The 26,744-nt window shown below is 41.1% G+C and overlaps 3 protein-coding genes across 15 annotated transcripts in view; 2 read left to right on the top strand and 1 right to left on the bottom strand.

The window, feature by feature from the left end:
• LOC307016405 (STE20-like serine/threonine-protein kinase) overlaps nt 1–7,618 on the bottom strand; it is a 49,954-nt gene extending 42,336 nt beyond the window's left edge. Inside the window, exons 1-2 of one of the 2 annotated variants that reach the window (XM_079645518.1) lie at nt 6,836–7,618; nt 2,881–3,045 (exon numbers count right to left, since the gene is read on the bottom strand). In XM_079645518.1, the coding sequence (XP_079501644.1) occupies nt 2,881–3,045; nt 6,836–6,985 (315 nt within the window). In that variant the 5' untranslated portion in view covers nt 6,986–7,618. Of the gene's footprint in view, nt 1–2,880; nt 3,046–3,180; nt 3,865–6,835 lie in introns of those variants that run through there. The other variant, XM_079645519.1, reaches the window with a different exon arrangement.
• A 964-nt stretch (nt 7,619–8,582) lies between these two features.
• On the top strand, nt 8,583–20,300 carry stn1 (STN1 subunit of CST complex). Of its 5 annotated transcripts, none has more exons than XM_079645552.1 (9): nt 8,585–8,851; nt 9,089–9,184; nt 12,048–12,125; nt 12,643–12,804; nt 14,275–14,386; nt 18,209–18,359; nt 18,564–18,686; nt 18,789–18,861; nt 20,045–20,300. In XM_079645552.1, exons 1-9 carry the CDS (start codon nt 8,719–8,721, stop codon nt 20,200–20,202), a joined length of 1,086 nt encoding a protein of 361 aa, XP_079501678.1. In that variant the 5' UTR covers nt 8,585–8,718; the 3' UTR covers nt 20,203–20,300. The 5 variants fall into 5 exon arrangements, with proteins under 5 accessions (XP_079501681.1, XP_079501678.1, XP_079501679.1 ...); XM_079645553.1 differs by having other exon boundaries at nt 8,586–8,844; nt 9,124–9,184; nt 12,640–12,804; XM_079645551.1 differs by having other exon boundaries at nt 8,590–8,851; nt 12,640–12,804.
• A 1,081-nt stretch (nt 20,301–21,381) lies between these two features.
• sh3pxd2aa (SH3 and PX domains 2Aa) overlaps nt 21,382–26,744 on the top strand; it is a 172,623-nt gene continuing 167,260 nt past the window's right edge. For 5 of the 8 annotated variants that reach the window (XM_079645431.1, XM_079645430.1, XM_079645432.1 and 2 more), the window contains exon 1: nt 21,383–22,470. In XM_079645431.1, coding sequence (XP_079501557.1) covers nt 22,375–22,470 — 96 coding nt within the window. In that variant the 5' untranslated portion in view covers nt 21,383–22,374. Of the gene's footprint in view, nt 22,471–26,744 lie in introns of all 8 variants that reach the window. The other 3 variants (XM_079645429.1, XM_079645426.1, XM_079645423.1) reach the window with 2 other exon arrangements.

Genomic DNA, 26,744 nt, shown 5'->3' with positions numbered 1-26,744 from the left:
CTAGTATTTTCCTGGAAAGTGTGTCGGAGTCGACTGGAAGTGATTGCCAATCGAGAAAACCTGACAATGGAGGCAACAGTGAAGAAAGAGGGATGAAAAACACAGGGGAAACGATGCATTGCCGCTGGCTGTAGTAATGTCAAGTCTGCCGAAGTGGCGATGTTTCTGTTCCCAAAAGATGAAGGTGAGCCTGGCTGGTGTCATTGTTTCGTAGATTCTTTGATTGATCATGATAAATAAAGGCCACTGGTCGATTCGAGAGAGAGAGAGAAAGAGAGACTGAGAGAGTTACAGTGTTGTCGTTAGCATCTGGTGCTAGCTCGGAGCTAACGGAGATTAGCTGTTTCAACAATAAGGAGAGGGAGAGTGCTCTCCTGTGGGACTGAGAGAGATAACGTCAGCTCAGGGAGGTAAACTGTAGCCTAAGTTATCTCAGTGGGTTTGGTCATCTATGTAAACAACTATTTCCATCTATGTAATATTAGTTGTATAAAATAGGTTAAGAAATCCTTCCAATGTTTTTTGATTATTTAAATATATGTTTCATATGAGTGTTGAGAGCTGTATCCATAAATCTCTTAATGTTGCCCTCAAAGTGCATCAAATTGATCACTTTCCTCATCTATCCTGTCCAAAAAGCTGTCCAAATCAATCATTTCTCTCACTAGTATCACTTTCCAAAGTCTCCGCCATGTTTACAATCGCAACTGGGTACATCTTGTGAAGTCACAGCCACTATCGTCTGCAACTTGCGTTAGGCTCGGACGGCAAAATTAATAATTCATTAATTCATTAATTATGAATTATTAAAAATTATTTTAGCCATGAACAGGCACAATTATATGTAAGGAATGAAACTGCCATTTCATTTTGGTGCAAAAACATGCACTTCACTGGGTCTTTAAGGTAAAGCATCTGGGGCAGAGGGTCTCCATAAACCTTGAGGCTGTACATATAGAACGATGCTGACTTTGACAGTGACATTGAACTGGGAAAATGTTGGCCAAAAGTCAAACTTTATGAAGAGGAAGTAAAGCTGCAATCCTGCAGTTTTGCAACAATTGAGAAAGTGCTTATGGTTGACACGTGGCTTAAGGACCTAGCTTATGTTTCAGGGATCATTTAAATTGATAAATAATTTAAGACTCTGATTCCTAAACATAAATACTCCTCACTTTACACAGAGGTTCAATGGCATTCCATTATTTGAGTTGAGCTTTTCAAGACTGCTCTACTTACAAAGACAAAGCCCTCACAAGACATACAATGGCTGGAGTCTCAGAACACAGTCTGGGCTATTCAACACGCACACCCTTCTAGTGTTCCTCAGTAGGCGTGCTGTTGTTTTAACGGCTCCGCTGTTGTACAATGGCCCTCACAGTGGTTTATCAGAGTGGCAGCAAGCGAAGAGGAACCAGGGCTGTGGCTTCCTCTCCCACTTGTTTATTTGACACACACAAATACATGGAGAAGTGTGCACCCACATGCTTTCTAATCCATTCATGTGGCAGACAGAGGGAGGATGTGAGAATGAATATAATCTAACCTGAAGGATTTAAGGGTTTATGGGAGAAAATGAAACACCACAACCATATATTGATATTGTAGCAAAAGGGAAATAAGGGTCAATAGGTGAAACAATTTAGTGAAAGTAAGTCACCTCCCATGCTGTGGGATAATGTGGAATAGAGCCTTTCATCTCCAGGATGAAATGTCATGGACACTCTCCTCTTTGCACGAACAGGTGCCCACACAGGCCCAGATCAAAATCAACAGACAGTTTCTAACAGGCTGAGGCCATTGTTCAGAGGACAATGGGGAGGAAAGGGGCTGAGCGCTCAATAAAATGCAATGACATTAAATACGTTTGACCTGACTGTCTAATTAGGGGATTATGTATGAAGTGGTGCAGCAAAGACGTTTTTTTTTTGTTTGTTTTTCGGGCCGACCGAGTTAGCATATCAGGGGCTTCCTCGACTTAAAGCAATGTCTCCATTGGATTTTGGAATATTGCAGAAAATATAATAATATTATTAACACATTTTGTTCAGCAGGATTATCCACATATTAACACAACTTTTATATTAGTAGAAACGTAAATGCATAAATGCTATTAAGATAAGTAAAAGCTTCAGACAACCAACAGTGGGGTATTTACTGATATATGTACTAACTCAATTCCAACTTTAGGACTCATACCTGAACCACTCTATTGACTTACACAAGCATTTACAATGTGTTATTTGGTTGCAGCCTGTGATCCACTCACTTTGTTCCTCACACACACAGTTCATCTATTCATAAACACTTCCCTTGTATTTAGGTTCTGCGTAATAAATATCTACTGACACAGGTTATATTAGTGCTGTGTTGAAAGGAATAGACACATTTATTATGGCCAAATATAGCTCATATAAAAAGTGGATGGGTTATGACCTGGTTTTGCTGTTTTGCTGCTCATGTGCACTTTGGCCTTATGACTATTTGATAAGAATACTATAGTACGGAAGTTGCATTTACTTTAAATCTTACTATAGATACAAGTACAATTACGCAATGTAAAAGGCATTGATATAATTGAGAGGGCCCATTCTCCGCACATGCCGCGTTATTATAACAAAATGTACATAAAATACTTAATAAAACAGTATTTATTCCGTGATTTTCAGTATTAGCACTTGATTTTGTACAAGTTTAGCGCACCCTAAGCATCAGGGCTTATGCATTTTTCGGATACTCAATCATACATCAAGATTGGACTCATTTGTATCTCAGAAGGGAGCTTGGCTCAATCAAAATGCAGCATTAGGTCAACATATTCCCCTCCTTCGGTGGTAATTCAGGGGAAACACTGAGGACATTTTCCCTTCCTCTACTTACCCAGAGTTTGCTCTCAAAATAGAAAGCGTCGAGCAGTTGGACGATGTTTTCGTGATCGCAGGAGGCCAGGATGTCGATCTCAACCATGTAGTCCTCCAACTCCTCCTCCGTTTTTGTGTCAATAACTTTGGCTGCGGCGAGAATTCCCGTCTGTTTGTTCTGAGCCTGTCAGATGAGAATGTTATTAGACCGTTGTACGGACGGATGAGTCATGCAGTTATCCGAGTCACTGTCAGAAAATGTGTGATTGTTCTCATTTCCTGCACACTCTATGTTAAAGTCTCATGAGGCCAAACTTACTTCATATTATTTGACTGCAAGCCGTCTTGAGCTCATTATTGCAACAGACATCTCCCATAACCATTAAGTGGATGTAAAAACATTAAAACAACATTTGAAAAGGTCCCAAAAAAAGGTTTTTGTGCATGTAAATGGTCTGCAAAAGCTAAAATCACTCAGTTCCCTGCAGAGGGAATGTCTCTCACACACACTCCCCCCCGCTTGACACGTCTAGATGGAGTCCTTTGTTTACTTCCTAGCATCGTGACATCACTATGTAAAATTCGCGCCGCTATTGGACAGCGCTCCAACCAGCGTTTCCGCCAGGGGGGCGTCTTGCCGCCATCGACGGCAAGAAAAATGTATAATTCGAGAGAAGTCCGAGTTTTTATCGCTTGACGGAGCGGCGAAACTGAGGCTCCGTGGTAAACTGTGGTAACATGAGGAGCCGTTTAAGAGCCGGCTCTTCTTAGTGAGCCTTCCCTGCCCCCTGAAGAAGAAGTGATCCTTCGTTATCGTGAAGAGTCTGCTTTATGCGCTCCGCAGTAGCCCCGCTGCGAGGCTCCGGCGAGTTCACAGTTCATGAGCGGGCTCCAATAGTCTAGCACCCGGCCCCAACAACTTCAAAATGCTGGCTAAGCCCCGGATCTCATACAATCCTAAATCCGCCTCTGCTAAGGGGCGGGACATTTCAACACATCTCTCACCCCCAGATTCCACCGGGTCCGTCTGCGGCGCGTTACGGCTGCGCCGCGGTGCTCACGGCGATCGCGGCCACTCTAGTCAATGGGTGCTATTCCACCACACGCGGCGCGTTACGGCTCAGAAGCGTCGCAGAAGCGCCTCGGCGCAGGGCTCCTCTAAAATTAGGATGAATCCTATTTTTGATGCAGCGCAGCCGTAACGTAACCCCTAGATTCCACCGGGTCCGTCTGCGGCGCGTTACGGCAGTGCCAAGGTTTGGTCCGGCCTCCTCCGGCATCATACCCTACCGGGCGCGTTTCAGAAGCATTTCAGAAGCGGAGCGTCTTGCCCGCCGGCTCGCAGTTTTTGTTGATTTGGGCATATTTCCTGGACAGGCTACTTTGTACAGACAAAGTTAATAATAATTGTAATATCCCAGTTATAAACGACATGAATCAAAGATGTGTTGCTGTATTTTAGTGGTAAAAAAATGCATTCATCATCATAATTATTCTATATATATAATTTATACAGTAAACCGGAGGAGAACGCTGGCATTTCTCCTCCTACTTGAAAGACTACGGAGGGATAGGGGTCTGCAAAATTAGTTTGTGTGTGTGTGTATATATATGCTACATGCTCTGACCGTTCCACTTCCTGCCTGCCCGACCTTACGTTACTGCTGCGCCGCGTCAAAAATAGGATTCATCCTAATTTTAGAGGGGCCCTGTGCCGAGGCACTTCTGGGACTCTTCTGAGCCGTGACGCGCAGCGCGTGGTGGAATAGCACCCATTGACTAGAGTGGCCACGATCGCCGTGAGCACCGCGGCGCAGCCGTAACGGCCCCTACATACGGCGGTGTGCGATGCCGCTTCAACGCTTCTGCCCATTCACTTTGAATGGGGTGAAGTCACAATTCGCCGAACTGCATTGTGGGAGCAAAACGGAGCTTCTCTCGCGGTGCTCGCTGCAAAAGTAGAGCAATGTTCTACTTTTGCCGCCTCCACGGAGGCATCAGCCAATCGAATCATATGCCAGTACAAGCTCTAGCCAATCAAACCGCGTGCTTGTGTGTCTGGGGCGGGAGATTCATGTGATTGGTTGTTGGTCGAGTTTCAGCGCCCCCCCGCCGGCAAGCGACAACGCACGCCGCCGTGTGTAGGAGCCGCAACGCGCCCGTAACGCGCCGCAGACGGACCCGGTGGAACCTAGGGGTAAGGTCGGGCAGGCAGGAAGTGGAACGGTCAGAGCATATAGCATATATATATACACACACACAAACTAATTTTGCAGACCCTATCCCTCCGTAGTCTTTCAAGTAGGAGGAGAAATGCCAGCGTTCTCCTCCGGTTTACAGGCACTGTGTAAATTATATATATAGAATAATTATGATGATGAATGCATTTTTTTTACCACTAAAATACAGCAACACATCTTTGATTCATGTCGTTTATAACTGGGATATTACAATTATTATTAACTTTGTCTGTACAAAGTAGCCTGTCTAGGAAATATGCCCAAATCAACAAAAACTGCGAGCCGGCAGGCAAGACGCTCCGCTTCTGAAATGCGCATCTGAAATGCGTCATACCCGTAGGGTATGACGCCGGAGGAGGCCGGACCAAAACCGCGGCGCTGCCGTAACGCGCCGCAGACGGACCAGGAGGAATCTAAGTGTCAGAGGAGGACCAATCAAAACAGAACTGGCGAGCTAACTAATCAGAGCAGACTGAGCTCTGGTTTCAGACAGAGGGTGAAAAGGGGTGTTGCAGCACAGGCAGTAGGAGACAACAAGATAATTAAAGCATGTAAACATGTCAGAGTAGAGAGGCACTCAAAACAAATATGAACCTGAAAATGTACATAATATATCTTCCTCGAAAACACTTATTTTAAGTTGTAGGTAATAGTTAGATTTGTCTTGTTAAAGTGGAAATGTCTCTCCTGTTTGTTTTGGCTTCTCTGCAGGCAGGATGTGCTCAATGAAGTCGCCGCTGCGATATGGGATGCAGCCACTTCCTGATGACCAGCCTGTGTTCCGCTGTCAGTCAAACACCAGTGTGGACTATCCCAGTGAGGCATGACTGCAGCGAGAATGGCCAACATCCCATTCATATAAACATAACACTGTAATTTACTATTTGTAGATCTCCATCAGCTTGACTCTGGAATGCCAGTGCCAATTGGACAAACATGAACCGCTTTCATGGAATAACAATAATGAAGGGCGTTTTGATCCTTTTCCTTTAATAATAAGTCTAGTTCACGTGAGCCTCGCTGTTGGAATGCCCTGTGACCAAATCATTGTGCAAGAAGATTAGGCTTAATTTAAGTATCATACAAGGTAATACCAGCTTGAAATCCTGGGAAACTATTTCAAGTCCAAAAATAACATTTGGCAACCAAGAACAAAATATAACTGCGTTCATTAGCCACAGACTTCCTGGTATTATACTTGGTAGAGCCCTCCTGTGTGATAAGATGTACCGTCACTCATGCAAACCAATGTCCAGCTATGCATTAGGGTCAAAGCACACAGTGGCACTATTAAAAAGATGACAAAGGAGTGGCTTTGGCATTCTGACCATGTAAAGGGGGTTTAAATATTTGGCTGCCTTGTTGGAGCGTCTAAAAAACAGCTGATAGGCTAAAAAAACATCCACGAGCATCCTAATAGTGCTGGTGCCAGCTATTGTTCTGTATGTATTCTGTCACATGAACAACCTTCCAGTAAATTGGAGAACAGTGAAGAGCAGCAGTCCAATTTGACACTTTGCCCACAGTGCTGGTTCCTTGTTTAATACAAGGTGGGTGGGTCACGGAAATACACCGAGGTGCCACTGCTGGTACTTGTATTATGCTTTAAAAATAGGATTATTTGGTAAGGAGACTCAAGTTTCGTCTCATTTCATGACAACACAAGTCTGACACACACACTAAAGCAAATAGAGGAAAGGCTACTCTCTACATAAAGCATCTCTTATTTCATACCTTGAATACTTTTCCAAAGGCTCCATCTCCCAATTCGCCGATAATGTCCCATATTTCCTCAGGATTTTCATCCCTGCGCACGTGTTCATACTGTTTCTTCTTTTTCTCTGATCCCAATTTAAAGATTTTACGGAAATTAAAAAATGACATATTGAATCCTCGGTCATTCAATTATGAAGATGACAAAGGAACTTTAACACGCCGAACTAGTGTCGGTTTCCTCGGATAGTTTACTTTAGCATAAGTATTGGAGTCGTGTCCCATCAGTTATAAATATCCGCTTGGTCAACACTGAGTAGCTTTCATAATAGTTGGGACCAAAAACTAGCCTAGCCTTTGACACTGTTTTGGCCAGTCCGTATAATAGCCCTTTCTCTTTGGGTCATTGTTAACCGCTAAATTAATAGCTAACGGGTAACGTAGACGTGTCCTAGCATCTAATATTCCACTGAACAATACTTTATTTTAATGCAAAGTAGTGAGGGAAGCTCGTCGTTGTTCCAATTCCTAACGACCCACTGGCCCGACAACCCTGTGGGGCGGCTCAGTCTCAACAAAAAGAAAAAAAAGATGAGTAAGGCGTCCTCCCAAATAGTTGTATTCCACAGAATAGTTTAGTTTCCTTGAGACGAAAAGCGGGTAGAATTGGTCGGTACAATAACATAAGCTAAAACGGTTGAAACCTTCATATTTCTCTTGGTGTGAGACGGGTTTAGTAATCTAGCGGATTTAGTGTCTGAGCGCGTTCCCGTGTGCGCGCGTCTGCGGTTCTTTCTCTTGGTGCCCCTCGTGTTTGACAGTTGGCGCGGTAATTTCAGTCTTCTGCTGCCCTCGTCTGCATGGGAGACCAAACACAGAAAATGTGCTGGGTCCTCAAACCATCAACGAAGATACTCTAGCAGATGTTCACCCAGACACATAATCAATATGCTGTTTATTACATGTGTGTTGAAGTGTTTCTGTGCCAATCTGCCACCATCGCCTCTAAAAACAGTCATGTTCCTTTGTGTGCCTGAAACTACATGTCCCATACACCATTGCGAAACACGAACGCATCATAAAGACTGTAAACTACTTTGCATCTGCTTTTAAGTGTGTTTTATTAATATTATGTAATTGAAACCTCCCTAACCTATCGTATGTGCATATTGCTGAACCACCGTAAATAAAGAATACTTATTTTATTAAACTGAGCTCACGTGACCAATGTTTTGGTTCCTGCCAAGACCCATGCAGGAAGCACGCAGTAGCTAGCTTCTTCACCGGTGTAGGTACCAGGAAGGCTTCTCAAATGTATATGTTTACTTTTAATTCATTGACAGTGCGGTATAATGAGACAATAACAGGCTACAGATGCGGACATATACGACAGTACACACGTTCAGAGGATGAAGCTGTTAACGTGCTGCTACCATAAACTGGCTGTAGCCCACAAACTGAAATAGAATGATCAAGTTATAGTAAAAAAATAACAAACTCCAGTGTTATAATTCTATATTCATAAATAAAATGACACAACCTCTTACGTTGAGTCTGGAGTTTCAATACATTCTAAATCATCAGTAAAGTCTACGACCATATTTCGGAGGGAAATGCTACATATTAACCTTCTATTTTATGCATTTCAGTTCTTCATTAACATTCCTTAATTAATACTTCACTTTCCTGACACAGTTCCACTAACATGTATGCACTGTTGATAGTTATTTTTTAATATTCTTTGCGCAATTTGGCCGTGTAAAATGTCCTCTTGGGTTGCCGTACAGCCAATGCCTGACGTCATTGGTAAGCGTAACGGACCCCGAACAGATCCGGTAGGCCGAACACATACCTACACCGGTTCAACACAATAGGTACATAATCTATTTGGTTTTCATAATGAAATGCAGGCCCCTACAATGGATCAAGCGGAAGAGCCCCCATCGATGTTATGGGGTTTGGACCCGATCTTTTCTGCTTTCGCCAGGCTGTATGTCAGAGACATCCTGCAGATGACAGAGTCCACACAGGTGCCAGGTAACAATAGCTAACTGTCTCTAACTTATAGAAACCCACTGTGTCCTGACTCCTTGGTCTATCTATACATTATAACTTTCACACGTAACATTACATTTCTTAATACTTAACAACTTGCAAACTAACGTCAGTTGCTGTAAATATGATATTGGCAAGTAAGCTAGCTAATTATCATTCTGTAAGTTCATAGCCAACTTTATTTATTATTTTTATCCTGTATGCACCCATGTCCCACAGGTATTTACTTCTACAACTTCCATCCAATTTACAAGGTTGATGTACTTGGGACAGTGGTTTACCAGAGAGAAAGAGAAGACTTCTTCTGTTATGGAGGTAATCTTGTTATTCCCCTCACCAAAATAAAAATAAAATATATATTCACTGGTATTATTATATTTTATTAAACACTATACATTATGTGTGTACTTGTGTATCATTGACATAAATAATTTATGAAGTATTTCAGCAACATGAGCTTGTGAATTTACTCCAGGAGTAACTAAAGTGATTTAAGAATTGATTATATTTCTCATCATTAATCAGAATCTGTAGTAAGTAACTAAAGGTATACATAAATGTAGTGGATTAAAGTACACCATTTACCTGGGGTAGCATACCATTTAAATACTCAACTAAAGCACAAGTAGACTATTTCTAAATCATAAGTACTTGAGTATACAGTGGGGAAAAAAAGTATGTAGTCAGCCACCAATTGTGCAAGTTCTCCCACTTAAAAAGATGAGAGAGGCCTGTAATTTTCATCCTAGGTATACCTCAACTATGAGAGACAAAAGGAGAAAAAAAAATACATAAAATCACTGTCTGATTTTTAAATACTTTATTTGTAAATTATGGTGGAAAATAAGTAATTGGTCAATAACAAAAGTTCATCTCAATACTTTGTTATATACCCTTTGTTGGCAATGACAGAGGTCAAACGTTTTCTGTAAGTCTTCACAAGGTTTTCACACACTGTTGTGGGGTATTTTGGCCCATTCCTCCATGCAGATCTCCTCTAGAGCAGTGATGTTTCGGGGCTGTCGCTGGGCAACACAGACTTTCAACTCCCTCCAAAGATTTTCTATGGGGTTGATATCTGGAGACTGGCTATGCCACTCCAGGACCTTGAAATGCTTCTTACGAAGCCACTCCTTCGTTGCCCGGGCGGTGTGTTTGGGATCATTGTCATGCTGAAAGACCCAGCCACGTTTCATCTTCAATGCCCTTGCTGATGGAAGGAGGTTTACTCAAAATCTCACGATACATGGTCCCATTCATTCTTTCCTTTACACGGATCAGTCGCCCTGGTCCCTTTGCAGAAAAACAGCCCCAAAGCATGATGTTTCCACCCCCATGTTTCACAGTAGGTATGGTGTTCTTTGGATGCAACTCAGCATTCTTTCTCCTCCAAACACGTCTAGTTGAGTTTTTACCAAAAAGTTTTATTTTGGTTTCATCTGAACATATGACATTCTCCCAATCCTCTTCTGGATCATCTAAATGCTCTCTAGCAAACTTCAGACGGGCCTGGACATGTAATGGCTTAAGCAGGGGGACACGTCTGGCACTGCAGGATTTGAGTCCCTGGCGGCGTAGTGTGTTACTGATGGTAGCCTTTGTTACTTTGGTCCCAGCTCTCTGCAGGTCATTGACTAGGTCCCCCCGTGTGGTTCTGGGATTTTTGCTCACCGTTCTTGTGATCATTTTGACCCCACGGGGTGATATCTTGCTTGGAGCCCCAGATCGAGGGAGATTATCAGTGGTCTTGTATGTCTTCAATTTTCTAATAATTGCTCCCACAGTTGATTTCTTCACACCAAGCTGCATGCCTATTGCAGATTCAGTCTTCCCGGCCTGGTGCAGGTCTACAGTTTTGTTTCTGGTGTCCTTTGACAGCTCTTTGGTCTTGGCCATAGTGGAGTTTGGAGTGTGACTGTTTGAGGTTCTGTACAGGTGTCTTTTACACTGATAACGAGTTCAAACAGGTGCCATTAATACAGTTAACAAGTGGAGGACAGAGGAGGCTCTTAAAGAAAAAGTTCCAGGTCTGTGAGAGCCAGAAATCTTGTTTGTTTGTAGGTGACCAAATACTTAATTTCCACCATCATTTGCAAATAAATTATTTAAAAAATCAGACAATGTGATTTTCTGGATTTTTTTTTTTCTCATTTTGTCTCTCACAGTTGAGGTATACCTAGGATGAAAATGACAGGCCTCTCTCATCTTTTTAAGTGGGAGAACTTGCACAATTGGTGGCTGACTAAATACTTTTTTGCCCCACTGTATGTACTTCGTTAGCCTATTTCCCACCTCTGGTCAATAATGACAGATCTTAATGTCAATAAGTTGTCTTTATTTACTTATAATGTATCTTGAGTATTTTCATAAAAATAGCACGTTTATTTTAATAAACCACGTTCTCCAAGTAAAATCTTTTTAATCTTTATGAAAAATAGAGATCACACATCAGTCCTCAGTCCTGTACAGATCAGTTCGATAAAGTCATGCCTAAACAGCGACATTTTACACGATAAATACGGGTTTAAACAGCAGCATTTGCCACGGAAGGCGAGTGGCAGCTGCCGTAAACCTTCTCTTACTCTGGCAACTTGTGGCAACTCCCGTTCAGCATCGGCAGATGCCTCGGCAAGTAGTGGCATCTGTGGCAGATGCCGGAAGTACTTTTCACTGCCAGCAGATGCCACAAAATGTGCTTGCTCTCTCTCAAGATTTGTACACTTTGAGGTTTATTTGCACAAGAGAACAGGTACAATCTCAAGGAGTGTGTGTGTGTGTGTGTGTGTGTGTGTGTGTGTGTGTGTGTGTGTGTGTGTGTGTGTGTGTGTGTGTGTGTGTGTGTGTGTGTGTGTGTGTGTGTGTGTGTGTGTGTGTGTGTGTGTGTGTGTGTGTGTGTGTGTGTGTGTGTGTGTGTGTGTGTGTGTGTGTGTGTGTGTGTGTGTGTGTGTGTGTGTGTGTGTGTGTGTGTGTGTGTGTGTGTGTGTGTGTGTGTGTGGCCCATCTTAGCAACACAATGATGTTGTTGCATATTTTGGATGAAATGTTGAGATCACTATTCTTTATTTACATCTCACAAACTGACACACACTCTCCTGTTGTACAATAGCCTACAGAATTTGGCATCCTTAACTCCTCACAAGCTAAAACAGGTTTTGAGTGTCTCTTCTTCTGTTCACAGTGGATGATGGTACCGGCGTGATAAACTGCCTATGTTGGAAAAATGACTTGTTCAAAGAAGAGGAAAATTCTTTGAACTGTGAGTTTGATTTATGAATCTCAGTAATGCTTGTTTTGCTTTGTATTAGACTTCTAATGAAGCAGAAGTACACTAAAGTTGCCAAATCACTGCACATTGACTTCCAAAATAAATTGATTAATGTACTGATTTTCATTTACATAATATCTGTAAATGTTGTCTCTATTTTGACCATGCTGCTTATCTCTCCATGAGAGTTAATTGCAGATGTCCATTATAGTTCATGGGTCACAGTCATTGACCAAAGGCTGGACCAGCAAAATCATAGCTTAAAAACATGTAAATATCCCCAACTCTAAATGTTTCCCTTTCTTTTAGTGTCAAGTACATTTGGAAAATATTCTCATTAAATAAATGTAAAAAGCAGTTGGAGATTCATTGAAATGACCTATTTTACATTACTACCTTTACTTTAACTACATTTCAACTATTCCTTTATAAATTACATTTATTTATTCACACAAACCACCGTGTAATATCATAATATCCTATACTAATTTCCCCTCATCTCCAGCAGGGGTAAAACCCAGTGATGGGGGCTTTAACCCCGTGAGTGAGCTGAAGAAGCTGAGGCAGGCGCAGCAGAGCCGCTGCCGGCTGGAGATCGGAGAGCTGCTTCGGGTCAGAGGACCGGTGAAGACGTCCAGACAACAGAGAGAAATCATGGCCAACTGCTTCTGTGAGTGCACAGGACTGCCATCTGCTATTTGTTATCAGAAATGTATTCATCAGCGATAATACTCAAACTTATTATGTATGTATAAATATTTGTATTAATTGGTTTTAATATTATTTTGTATTAGATATTTTACTTTAACTTTATGTTTATATAAATATTTTTATTTTTATTTCTTAATATATTTTGTTAAATATAAACATCTTCCTTTTTATTTCCAATTTAATAAGATATTTTATTCCAGGTTTTTAAAATAAAAATAAAAACCTGGAATTAACCTTTTATGTTTTTATAAATATATACATTTTATTATAGATGATCCGATCACGTGATCGGGGATCGGAGCCGATCATATTTTTATTATTTTATTTAATGTTACAAAACAAAAATTACCATGTTCACGTCTTAAAGTCATCCTGAGGCCTTAGTTTTGGTTTCAAATTACACAACATCATGTACAGTATGTGTTGCTTCTTTTGGGCTTGTTTTCATAGACCTGGTTGCTTATTTCTCTCAAATCTGGCAACAGAGTGGGCAGGGCGCAGTGTCTAATAGTAGCAGTAAGCTAACGAGAGGCTACGTTCAGCTGGTGACTCGGGAATCGGGACAGAGAAAATGTCAGGAGTTTGGAAGTATTATAACATTGAAAGTGAAGGCAGTGTAACAGCCAGATGCAATGTTTGCAAGGCGGAGACTTTTAAAAGGAAAGAGAAACTGCCCCAGAACAGTGAAAAGACCAAAAAGATAACAGCCAAGATAGCTGAATTCATCGCGTTGGATGACCAGCCTTTATCTGTTACCTTTTTTTTCTCTTAATGCATTGCATAAAGATCGAATCGGGAAAAATCAATATCGGCAGATTGTCAAAATCAAATTATCGGAATCGGATCGGGAGCAAAAAAAGGTGATCGGGACATCCCTACATTTTATTATATTCCACATTCTTACTTTAACTTGTTATGTATATATAAGTATCCTATCTTATTTAATTTATTTTAATCAGAATCAGAATACCTTTATTCGGGGACATTTACAATAGTTACAGCAAAGAGCCAAAGACAGCTTAACATCTCTCAGCAAGCATGTATAAGAAAGAAATATGAATATAAAAAAAATTATAATTACACAATATAAAAAAAATCACATCCAGTAAAAGTTCAGTGATATAGCAGCCAGGTGAAAGTATGTACACATTCTGATTCTGATTAGAATAAGACTACCAATGGCCTTAAATACCAACATTTAACCATTGTATCAGAAACTACACATGCTGAAACATGAACATGCATTCTCACAGTGACCCACACACTCTGAAAGTGCCTTGCAAGGCCTTTCTTTATCCTATCACTGTGGTCTTGTTTAATGATGCCTTACACGCGTCTCTCTTTCTTACACAAACACACACAGTGCACATTCTTTATTTGAGAGTACACACCATTCATCACGTGTGTGTATCTGTGTGTGTGTTCCCAGATAAAGTGAACGACCCAGTGATGGCGGTCCAGATAGCGTGGATGATGGAGGTTCCTCAGCTCTACAGGCAGTGTTATGACAAACCACTTCAGCTGCAACCTACAGCAACCGGGTACGAGCATCCATCCCTTATATTGCACCATCAAAGCATATTACATCACTGGTGCCAGGATTCCATTCAATTATTGAACATTTGACCACATTTCTAGAAAAATGTCAAAAGGAATGACTATTACCATGTTTCTATTCACATTTAATGAGAATTAACTCTCGCTTCAGCAAGAAGGGAAGAAGGGGAGAGTACGATATCTGCTCCTTTCACATCTACACACTAAATAAACCAACAAATTGACAGAGACTCTGGTTTTAAAAATGAAGGTATTGCTTCTGCCAAAAAAAACATTGGCTCTTCCGCTCAAACCAATGGCTGGAACTGCAACAACTGCAGCATAACTTAAATGATGGCAGCACTGATGGAGGTTTTCTGTAACTGTCCAAGTCTCTTCACCTTTTTTTAAACACTGACACAGTTCACACCATGTTCCTGTTTAATTCCTGCCTCTCTTCTTCTGCTGTTCCTTTTAGTTTTTATTTCTCTGACGTCACTCTACTATTGCGTTTAACAGAAAGCTGTTTTAGGTGATTAACTATAAAAATCACTACACACTTGGGCTGTGCAATTAATTGAATTATATCAACGTTGCAATATGGACTAATGCAGCATTTAAATTGTAGGTATGTGTTCAAATATAATTAAAAAAATTGTGTTGTGTATATATACAGTATCCCAAATCTGTTTGGTTCATATCCTCTTAGAAAAATACCCTTCATAAATGTTGTAATGAGAGACATAAGAAGAGACATTCTGTCTTTGTTCTTGTCTCAAGAAGGTCTTTCATAATGACAATTATGATAACACAATTATCAATCCATCCATTATTGCGCATCATATTGCAATTGCAACACCAGTCAAAATACTAGCAATTCATTGTTTTTTTGAACACACACTGGCTGCTTCATTTAGCATGTAGCGTTTCTTAGATGTAAATTGTGCACACCAATCATACTTACCTTACAACAGAAAAAAGACTAGCAATGACGCACATGTGAAGACACTGAGAGTTTTGTGGGCTTAAACATAATACAAGTGTTGCCCTTTAAAGGGTTGCAAAAGCAAAGCACATTAAACATCCCAACAATAGATTGCACTAAGGTATAATTCATATGTACATTTTATTAGAAAAACTAAAATAAATCAAATACATAGTTTTCTAAAGAAATTGTAACTAGTTATCGGAGTTTGATTTGACTCGAGGACTATCAGTTATCTGTAGATAGATATACATTAAAGTGTAAGGCCCTGACACACCAAGCCGATTTCGGCCGCCGATAGATGTCTGGCCGCCCATGAGCGTCTTGTCGCCCTACTCAGATTGGTGTGTCCTGCCCCGTCGTGTCTTTTCGGCCGTGCCGACACCTTCCGCTGCCGATTGACCAAGTTGAATCGGCAGCGGAGGCTGTCGGCAAAATAAATCAATCTGATTCATCCGCTTAGCAAATCAGTGCATGATAAGCAAAACAGAAGTGAGGTACGCAAACAAACGATTAGGCACACACGGGGGCCTTTCTCATTTCTCTAATTTCCCCTCCTCGAATCCTCGGTCCTCCGGTAGTGACCCGGAAATGGATTTGAGCGCGCCATGTTGAAGGACATCTCATTTCTTTAAATGCACTTCAAGGATCGAGCATCGAGTATCGAGGAGGCTCTCTGGAGGAGCTATAACCGAGTATACACTGATGGGTCCTCCGCGGATGTATTTCCGGCAACAGTGAACTCTAAAAGAGTCGTGACGCACGGCCGGACTTATCTCAGCCAATGACAGCTCTGCATGCATCCCCTGGATATTATTTTATTAACTGCTTTAATCGCGACGCAATGTTTACAGTGAGAACAGCTGCGAGGTCCGTGCAGAAAGCAGAGCAGTGTGTATAATTATATATATCACTCAGTATAACAGGCCTACATTACACTCTTTATTTGTGTGCTTTAGTTTAGTTGATATCTACAAACAAAGAGTCAATGTTTTTCTAAAACCATTTAGTGCTTCACATAATAAAATACACAACGGCTGTATCCTGATATATATTATATGCTTTAGGACAGTGGTTCTCAACTGGTGGGTCACGACCCAAAAGTGGGCCGCGGACCCGTTTCGAGTGGGTCGCAGATGTGTGAGTGAAGAAAACGCTGTGCATGCAGTCTGCGTTGGACTGGAAGTACCGGAGACCATAAACGGTTTTGAAAACTTCTGTCACGTAGTGATCATCTTCTCAATAAAACATCTTTGCTGATTTTCTTTCGAGTCTTCTGGCCAATCAGAATCAAGATTGTTGCCGGAAGTCCCCACGGAGAATAACTTTGCGGTAGAACTATTCGTTATACATCCATGGGTACAACCTCAGATAAAAATGAACACATAATGAAATATGACCCCCGGTTTGATGATTGACAGGTCATAGAACAATGGGAGCTATCTACCCTTACCCACAATTGAAAGTAATTCACACAAACTATCTCCTCTTTGCTCTTCTCTACTTTGTAAGTAATTATGGGACGTATTTCTTCTTTCATAGCAATTTTCCTTCATACTTTCTTGCCGTGAAACAGGACTTAAATTATATTCAAAGTGGTCTTAAAAGGTTTAAAAAAAGGCTTAAATTTTAGTTGGTCAAACCTGCAGGAACCCTGATAATGTACAGCAAACCAAAGCACAAGAGCGGCACTCCAAAGAGAAAGGACAAGAGAGAACAAGGAGATGTAACGGCTAAACTTACGAAATTAGATGTCATACATCGTCCTTGAAATCTCGATTTAAATCTGTAAAGTGATTGTTTGATTAGTTTGCTGTGCCGTTGTCAGGCTGTGGTGGTATGAGGCCAGGGCAGGCTGTTGTTGATAGCCTACATGTGGCGCTTCTGAGTGGTTGTGTGTGTCCGTGCGTGTGTGAGCACATCAGCGTGCGCTTATGTTTGGGGCGATGGGGGGGGGGGCAGCCAATCACAACCTTGTTACTCCACTGAGTATACTACAATAAAAGTCAGAAGATACAGATGTACATGATGATACATCATTTGCCTGTCAGTGTTATGATGTTTTATATTAATATAATCTTGGATTATAATTACTGATGCATGGAATGTGTTAGCAGCAGTACTTTAAGGTTGCCAGCCACAATGCTTAAATAGTTTCTTTCTGCGCGTAAACCGAATATTTTCAGCATTCCGTCATTTTGACAGATTAAAATAAACTCAGAACAGTGCCAAAGTTCCCCGCAGCGATGCTCCAGTATTATGCCGTGTTATGCATGCCCGCCAAAAAGGAAATAATACCGTTTCCAAACCTAACTTTGCCATACAAATCATTGAAATATCTGTGAGTTTTGGATTTTTTACACTGTGCGCGCTCCTGCAAGGTGCAGTGGGCATGTATAAAGGCCCCTACCCATTCCTTAATCGTTTGTTTGTGTACCTCGCTTCTCATGCACTGATTCACTAAGCTGAACAGCCAATCAGTGATTTATTTTGCCGACAGCTCAGCGGAAGGTGTCAGCTTGGCCGAAAAGACACGGCGGTGCGGGACACACCAATCTGAGTAGGGCGACAGGACGCTGATCGACGGCCAGACATCTATCGACATCTATCGACGGCCGAAATCGGCTTGATGTGTAGGGGCCTTAACACGGCGCTAACAGTTCACGAGCGTGCGCCCCACATCTTTGCGGTGTGTTCCAGTGCGACTTTTTGGCCAAGACACAGGAGACGTGAGGCGACACAACAGTCGGGTCCGTCGGGACTTGTTTTTTGGTGTCAGTTTGGTTTGTCAGGGCCTTAAGTATGAATTGTATGAAGGCCATTTTCTCTCTGTGTTGTTCAGTGAATCAGCTGTCAGTTCCATCGGCAAGGCAACCAATATCATCAAGGATTTCTTTAAGCAGAAGTCGGTAAGCAGGTTCAGGCCGTATGATGTTCAGGACCTCCTGCAGCCTCTGATCCCTAGACAGCCTCAAACTGCACTAGCAGAACAGGTACGCCCGATTTATAATATTGGATCAGTTTATTTTTGAAGTTGTGTGGAGGTGGGATGAAAGAAAAATCAAACGTCAGACTGTATTTCAAGTGTCCTTCAATATAATAAAGTATATCCTTCAAAAACATAGAAGAAAATGCCATTTTAAATGTAATTTCATTTTAGCACTGCTGTATTACCATGCTTCTTTGTTGCTACGAAGGAGCCCGTGGCGGGTCCATCTGCATGCCAGCAGCTCCGGCAGCTCTTCAAGGAGGCCCTGAAAATTCTTCAGGATGAGGGTATTGTTTACCGCAAGGTCAAATCCCAGGATGAGCTTTATCATGTAAGAAACATCAGAGAGTCCTTCAATTATTCTTAACAACTCAGCAGTTAAAGTGAGGATGCCTTATGAACGTGTGTGTTCGATGTTGTTTTCCATCACCAGGTGACTGCACAGGACAAAGATCTACTCATAGCCGTCAAAGATATCATCAGGGAGGACTGCAAGAGAGAGAAGTGTAAGTACTCTTCAAGTATCAATATTTTGATAATTTTTCTAATTCACCTTTGTGGCAATGTTTTGTGTAAAGCAGTTACTTTAGTTAATAGTTAAATAGGACATATTATGCTAATGTTCAGGTTGATATTAGTCTTTTGTGCCTCTACTGTGACATGTGTCCATGCTTTAATGTTCAAAAAGCTCTTTATTTTTCTCATACTGCCTGTGCTGCAGCACCTCTTTTCACCCTCTGTGTGAAACCAGAGCCCAGTCTGCTCTGATTGGTTAGCTGGCCGCCTCTGTTGCAGTTGGCCAAGCGCTTAGAGATGTCCCGTCCCTTAGCCTATCACTTACAATGTAATGGAGCACTAACCAATAGAAGCGCCAGCGTTACATAGTGATGTCACTATGTAACTGAAGTAAACAAAGGTGTCGAATGGAGGTGTTTGGAGGTGTTTGAGGCAGTGCCGCAAAGTACCTACTTAACCATCTCTGCTTCAATACAGTGGTGTAAGAATGATTCTTTAACCCGTAAATTAGTTGACATTTTACGACTTCCGGGTTCACTCGTCTAAATGTGAAAATTTGTTTTTGGTTAGATTCCTGAAATAAGGTCTATGGTAAATACAACTGACCAAATGTTCACACTTTGTTTTATGACATAGAAAAAAATTTCAGTAAACACACCACTGGTGAATGTTTAAAGCTTTTAAAAATGGTGATTGCTAACAAATGACTTAAAAAGGCTATTAAGCCTCATTGTACTGATACAGTGGTTACATGAAGTCATGTTAACTTCATGTTGTTTATTTATTTGTAGCCCAACTTTAGCTTTCTACTTCTGCCAATTGCATTTACGCATCAACTATTGTAAGTATCATAAATGTGTTTGCCATAGATCTTGTTTTCTACAATATTCCTAATTCCATTGGAAACATTACATTGTTTTTGTTGAGGGAGCCCTTGTGATGGGTTGCTGACAAAAATACTTAATTGCTGCACAACTTTATTAATGGCTTAATTTTCACAATAGAAAGGCTACCGTTGTGTGATACTCCGAGTGAAATGTACATATTTCTGTAAGATTGTTGTAAAATTAAGGCCAACGAAAATGCCTAAATAAAAAGTCTAAAGCCTCCATCTAACCTTGATTTCCATGGCCACATGCCTGTGTTGACAGTGTCTTCCTCCTGTGCCCGCAGATGCAGAAAAGGGTTGCCACATCCTGCACATCCTGTCTGCAGTCAGGCAGCGCTACAGCCTGAATGTGAGCAGAGCGGCACTGGAGCTGGTCCTCAAATCACTGGAGTGCAACAGTGACGTCGTCAGCACCAGCGACAGCCATTACACTGTGTTTTAACTTAGGCACAGTTTGGCTGTATATATTTATACTATATTTAGTATGGCCTATTACTCCAAAATGCGAGCATCCAATTGAAATAAATCATGTCATTTGTATTCCTTTGTTCATCGTGACTATTGTCAAGAACATCTCTTTGACAAAACCAATATTTTGGGATCCATTTAAGTCCATTTTTAACCATGCTGACACAATTTTGCAAATCCAATGTTGTAATTAATAATGATTGTATACATTCCAAAATAAATAGAAAATATATAACAGCGGCTGTAAATAGCTGCATTAAAATGCAAGGCACCTCTTGGTCCCCATCCCTCTCAATTGATGTCCTCCCATAGAATATTTCTTTTGCATCCCTTTACAGTATATCCAATCTGACTGGCAAGGCACACAAAAACTACATAGGATAAACCTGTAGGAAAAGCAGTGTTAAATAATAATACCAATAATTGGCTGTTATTACCATCTCTGTCATCATCATTTAAAAAAAGCAGTTGCAAGCACGTCAAAATCCAACATGCACAAATATGTTGTATCTTCATGTGGATATACTGACATAAATATAATGCACTACTCATCCAACTTGCATTATGCATATCTAGGCTGAGAATCAAACTTCTGAAAGTTGGACTAAAAATATAACTCAATTACATTTTTATTAGACTTTCCCAGTCTGGAAAATTCCCAAGTCTTTGAAACTATATGCCCGGTTTGTTTTACAGGCTTTCAGTTAAACACTTGCACTCTCTGAGTCCATGTAGAAAACAATCAGAATCATGATGAGTAAATATCACGTGAACATTGGTGGATTGTCAATTAAATAAAAAAAGTTTGATTTGCAAGAAAGCCCTTGAGATGTATACATTACATAACTACAAATTAGTTTTCTCTCATTGACCCCTTGAAAATCTTTGCCTTATTGGTAATCCATCCTTACATCTTCCCATACATATGACTTCACACCAAAGCAGTTCACACACAGTAGGCTTGGAGCTTTTAAATCCCCTGGGGCAGATGCCCAGTTGGAGTTCAAGCCTTAGGCTAGTGCTTACAGTAAAGTCATTATAATAACAACAGAAGGTCTTAAAATGTGATACTTATCTGATCTTCATGCCATGAAAACCTGTTAAGGGGCTTAATTCATTTTAGGTGTTACATTTAGTGAACTAAAAAGGAGTAATAAGTCCAAGCTTTAGCACCATGCATGTGTTGCCGTGTGCACAGGGGGGCAGTGTTCGTTCGTTAATTGGCTCTTTCATGTAGAGCAGGCTGCTTCTGATTGGTCGCCTGAGAAACATCTGTATCCATATCTCCAGCTGCTCGTGTCTCCGGCCAGAAAGCTGCTCGTGACTCAGAGATTGGAGAGTGTTAACAAAGTGAGCACAGCTTCATTATCACACCGGGAGAAGTAGGAACATTTCAACGAATAACCTGCAGTTCGTGTCGAATTCAGGCCTGCATGTTGAGACATTACGTTACTTTATTTAATATGCTCTGAAGCGGGAAGGAAAAGTTCTGGGGCCCCGGGGGAAGATTAGTGAAATGATAGGCCGAGTGTCTCCGCTCGTAACAAACACATCATCATTAGCCTATCTCACAGTACGTTTCTTGTCGAAGAAGGCACAGGCAAATCTTTTTTTATTGGATGCTTCATTCCAAATCGCCCTGAGGACGTGTGTGAAGCCCATCCCACTCCGTTCCCTAAATTAACTGCGCCTGCTGGAAGGCAGGAGGAGGTTAGGCGCTGGATCTGCCTGCTCCCTTCGCATTCAGACACCCCGGTAACCTCCAGGTATAAAGATGCCCCTCCAGTAGGCACCGCGGCAGACACAAAGGAACTCACATCACTTTTTTTCTATTTTTAAGGTGACCGCCTTAACCAGCGCGCCGCCCGCCACCGGCCAGACTGTGCTGCTGAAGCAACGTGAACCCCACTCTGCTCGGATATTCGGCTGTGTGTTTCACCGCCACCGGCCAGCAAAAGCTCATATGTACTATTGATAAGTTTCTGATCATATTTATGGTCGTTGCGTCAGTCTGCGCCGCCGAGGAGCTGCTGTCTTCATGGACCGCTGAATTTTTAAGTGACACAGCGATGAATGTGGTGATTTCGCTCCCGTGATACAAGATAGCTTATCTGGAGCCTCAGCAGCTGCCTGTCTGTCGCTTTTAATGCATAGCCTTTGCAGGGTCAAGATGCAGTTTCGGACTGTACTGGACGTGAAAGTCGTGGACGTGCAGAAGAGGCGCAATCCGTCTAAACACTACGTGAGTTGCCTGCCTGCATATCACCTTATTCCCACCTTGTCCCATTCAGAGGTGTCAGCGGTGTCTCTGGCCTGTTCCCAGCCACAGCGTGACACCTAAACGCAGCATTTAGTCCATTAATGTAGCTAGCAGCTTCGTGGAGACCCTCGCTAAGCTAACTCGTGTTCAGCAAGATACCTGCTTATAAATAATAAAGCAAACCGTTATTACTCTAGCTAACCCCCCTCAATATTTCAACAGACATGGTTCATTATCACAAGTGAGCTGTCATAAATGTGGACTGTCAAACAAGCAGCCTGGGCACCTTCAACAGTGTAACCTAATGCAGGCTATTACCTTCAATGTGTCAATATTATCATGACTTCTCACTACTCATTATTATTTAGACTAGTCAGAGGTGTTTGGAGTCAAAACTAGTGTACATTCAGTTCTTTTTTAGGGTAAAGTGGTTATATATTTAATTAGTCACACCAAATGATTACATTCAGTAATGCCAGTTTACCTGTGTTTACTTCTGACAAGTTGTAAGGTGGAGGTAGGGTTGGGCAAATCATGATATGTGACTAAATATCTTCTTTTAATCTTCTTAAGTTAATTGTCATGCAACATGTAATTTTCTTAAGTGATCTATTATTTGCTTTAACTCTGTACATTTCTATCCACCTTACTGGTGAACAAGTATTGATTGAATGGAGTAAATACTTTGTGAAAGCACCGATAGTCAGAACTACATTATTGTTGCATTATCGAGTTATTTGATCAAAACTATTGTTATATTTTTGTATAACTATTGAATAATTGATTTGCTCCATACCGCTTCCTCAACCAGATAGACAGATCAGCCTCATGGTGTTTTAGTAAACATATATAGTCATAGTCCTATAGTACTACAGAAGTTCAGCAGTTCTATAATGTAGCAACATTTTCATTATTCAGACTTAAATCTTAATGTGTATATCCGAATATTTCACACGCTCAATTAACCAATATTTCATATTATTCCTATCATTTTAACTGACAATTTGATATACCTTCTCAGTGTTCAGCAGTTCTGGCCCAGGCTTCAAAACCTGTCAATGAACAGTTTCCAAAGTTATATAAGGATTATATTTCCATAAATGTTATCTCTCAGTTCAACATTCAAGATAAGCCTGTGCTAAAATGGTCTTGTTAAAAAAAATGGAATTATCTGGTCAACATTTCCCAAAATAATGTCAACACAAGGTTAATTTAGTTCTTGTTCTGGAGTTATTGTTCAAATGACATGAACTTCCTCAATAGATGGTATCTGCCTAGTGGAATTGAAGGTATTTAAATAAAAATAATGTTTGCACTCGAGGGGCTTTTAGTCAATGTGTCCTAAAAATTAAGATTGACCTTGAAAACAGCAGTTGACAAACTAATATCACCACGTTCTGCATTAAGTAGAATATCTTTGAAAGATGTCAAACTAAGTGTTTGAATGGAGTTTTTATTTTTATTTGAAGCTTGTCTGATCAATCCTTATTTTAAAGATGTTGGACACTTAATTCTCCCTATGTCAGTGACTATCATTCCCTTCCTGATCCTTCCCTCCTGCGGCCTTCTTCATCAATACCTCACTTGTTATAAGTGAGAGTCTGTCTTTGGGGCTCGGCTCTCCATGGCCCCAGTTAGATCCTATTTTGAGCTCATAAACAAGACATAATAAATGACTTGCTCATATGCAATTACAGACCTGCAGACCCTTGGGCCTAACGATATGGACACAATTAACACGCTTATTCTCCTTGGAAAGTAGGAATTCACAGGGCTCTCCCCACATGTGTACTTTCTTTAGACATACTGCTACTTCTTTACAAGACTTGGAAAAATGATATGAATGTTCCCACCCAGAACATAACAGCATCTGCGAAATTGACATAGTCGATAATAGCAAACACTGCCCGTATATAATTTGTCACCTGGGGTGGCCCCTGTAAACTGATACCTCAACTCTTGACAGTGTAGAAGCATCACTGTACAGAACCAGGGGCACAAAACTAGCTTTGGGCCCCAACTGACAGCCCCTTCACTCCTCATTCAAGTACCCATCAAGTACAGTGCACGCAGCAGACTCTACATGGCAGCTTAATTATAGTTTGCCTGGAGCTCTTGAAACCACCAGCACTCCCATACTGGAGGACTACCTGCCCCAGGTCGCCGTGTGCCAATTAATTTGCGTTTATTTGATCAAACACAAACTTATCAAGGATGATATCAGCTGAGTTAATAATGGTCTTAAAAGAAGATGTGGAAATGGATTTAAGATTAGTTAGCGATGCAAAAAAATATTCTTCTGTTCACATTGTGGTTCAGGCTAAATAACAAGAACATACTTTTTTGGTTGAAAACGTAGCTTTTTTAAATAAAAAAATGTACCTTTTTAGTTTTAGAGAAAAATCAAAGCATTTTAGGTCATTGCAATTGCACCTCTTGTAAAACTCCTTCCAGGTTAAAGATTAACAAACTTTTATTTTTGGTGTCGCCAGTTTTGGACTAGATCCCCATGTGTCTGTTTGTGTGTGGCCAAACGTAACTTAACAGCCTTTTGATTGTATTTTGGTAGGTTTCTTTATGGAGATTTTTTATTAACTTTGCTTGTGTGGACAGGATTATTTTGGAAATGAACAAAGAAAATCCATGATTTTAAAAATAGCGGTGTACGCCTGGACTAGGCATGTTCTAAATGCATATTCACGAACATATCTGTGTTTCACATGACAACAAGCTAAACATGTAATATGGTTTAACAGCCTCTTATTGGCTTTGGTCTTGAGAAAATGCGTGTTTTTAAACTGTATGTGCTTTTGTTTCAGACGGGCTTACAGGGTTGATTGGTTAGACTTGATGAATTCAGAAAATCTAACGATCAACATTTTATATTATAAGATCCAATTAGTCACTTTGGAAGAAGCGTCTGCAATATAGGCTACATATAATTTAAACAATCTTGGTTGCCCTTGATGATCCTCAAAGTTATCTGTTTCAACTGGAACTCATTTCCATTACAGAAATAGTCCCTATATAAATAGCTTAAAGTGTGTTACGGAGATAATACAGAGTAACCAGGCCAATGTTTTAGGAATGACACATGGCTATTGCAGGTTTTAAACTCATGTTGCAATGCTGTGCGCAATAACAAGCAGCAACAATAGTTTTAAAAGGTGGAAAATTACTAACTTAATATTAGAAATGGAAGCAAGGCAAATAAGCTAGTTCGGTCTAATGTTGAAAAATAGGCCAATAGGCGCTTTCACACCAAGTACTTTGCTGTACTTAGTTCCCAGTACTTAGTTAATCGGAACTCTTTAGTTCCCGGAATAAGTCCCTGAGGGAGGATTAGGCAAATGAAGCTGCTGACGTCAGTTCTTCTTCTTCTGCTTTGGGTTTAATGGTGTTGCCATAAGTTAGTCTCTCTCCATTGGTGCACTGGGATAATGCTAATGCTAATAATGCTAATGCCAGCAAATACAATGGCGGCTTCCCAAAACTTTCCGAGTTTTACGGGGCGTGGTTTGCAATTCGCCCAGCTATTCGAGATATTTTTTGTGTGAACGCAAAATCCCAGGAACTATCGGAACTATTCCTGGGAAAAGTACTCCGGTGTGAAAGCGCCGAATGTCAACTCTAAATATCAATATTTTGAGACAGTGTGTTTGCAACATAAAAGCGTCCAGTAATAGTTCAACAACTTGTAATTTGGAGAGATTCAGGCTGGCTGTTTCCCCCTTGCCTCCAATTTTGATTGCTAGTCAACATAAAAACCTAAGCTAAGCTAAGGCTAATGTCTCATACGCTTCGCGTCGGGCTCCTGATCAGCCTGTCGGTGTTCTTTTCCCCATAATGACCACGTCGCTGCACATTATCCCTTACATATATATAGAGTCATTATTCATTTGTTTTAAAGCAGCAGGAGCAAACGCTTGCCTCGGGGAGGAAGAAAAAGAGCCACAGCGGAGAATCAACAGAAGGGCAACCATGGCAACCATGCAAGGGAAGTCTTCTTCACTGCTTTTGTGGCAGACTACAGCGCCACTTACAGCCCTGGCATATGTACTACAGCAGGGGTCAGCAATTAATTTTGGCCTTGGGCCAATTTTTTTCTGAGCCACTAGATGGCGGGCCGGAACATAATCAAAGGCTTATTTAAGTCATTGATTGTTAAAACATGTGACACGTTTGAATGCTTGGGGGGGGTTTCTACAGATGGCCTGTCCGCAACTGCTCACAAGCTTATTAAGATCCAAAGCTTT

This window comes from Notothenia rossii (genome assembly GCF_949606895.1).
Source record: "Notothenia rossii genome assembly, chromosome: 1".
Taxonomy (NCBI): domain Eukaryota; kingdom Metazoa; phylum Chordata; class Actinopteri; order Perciformes; family Nototheniidae; genus Notothenia; species Notothenia rossii.
Note: the sequence above shows the minus strand (reverse complement) of the source record. Positions and strands in the feature narration are given on the sequence as shown.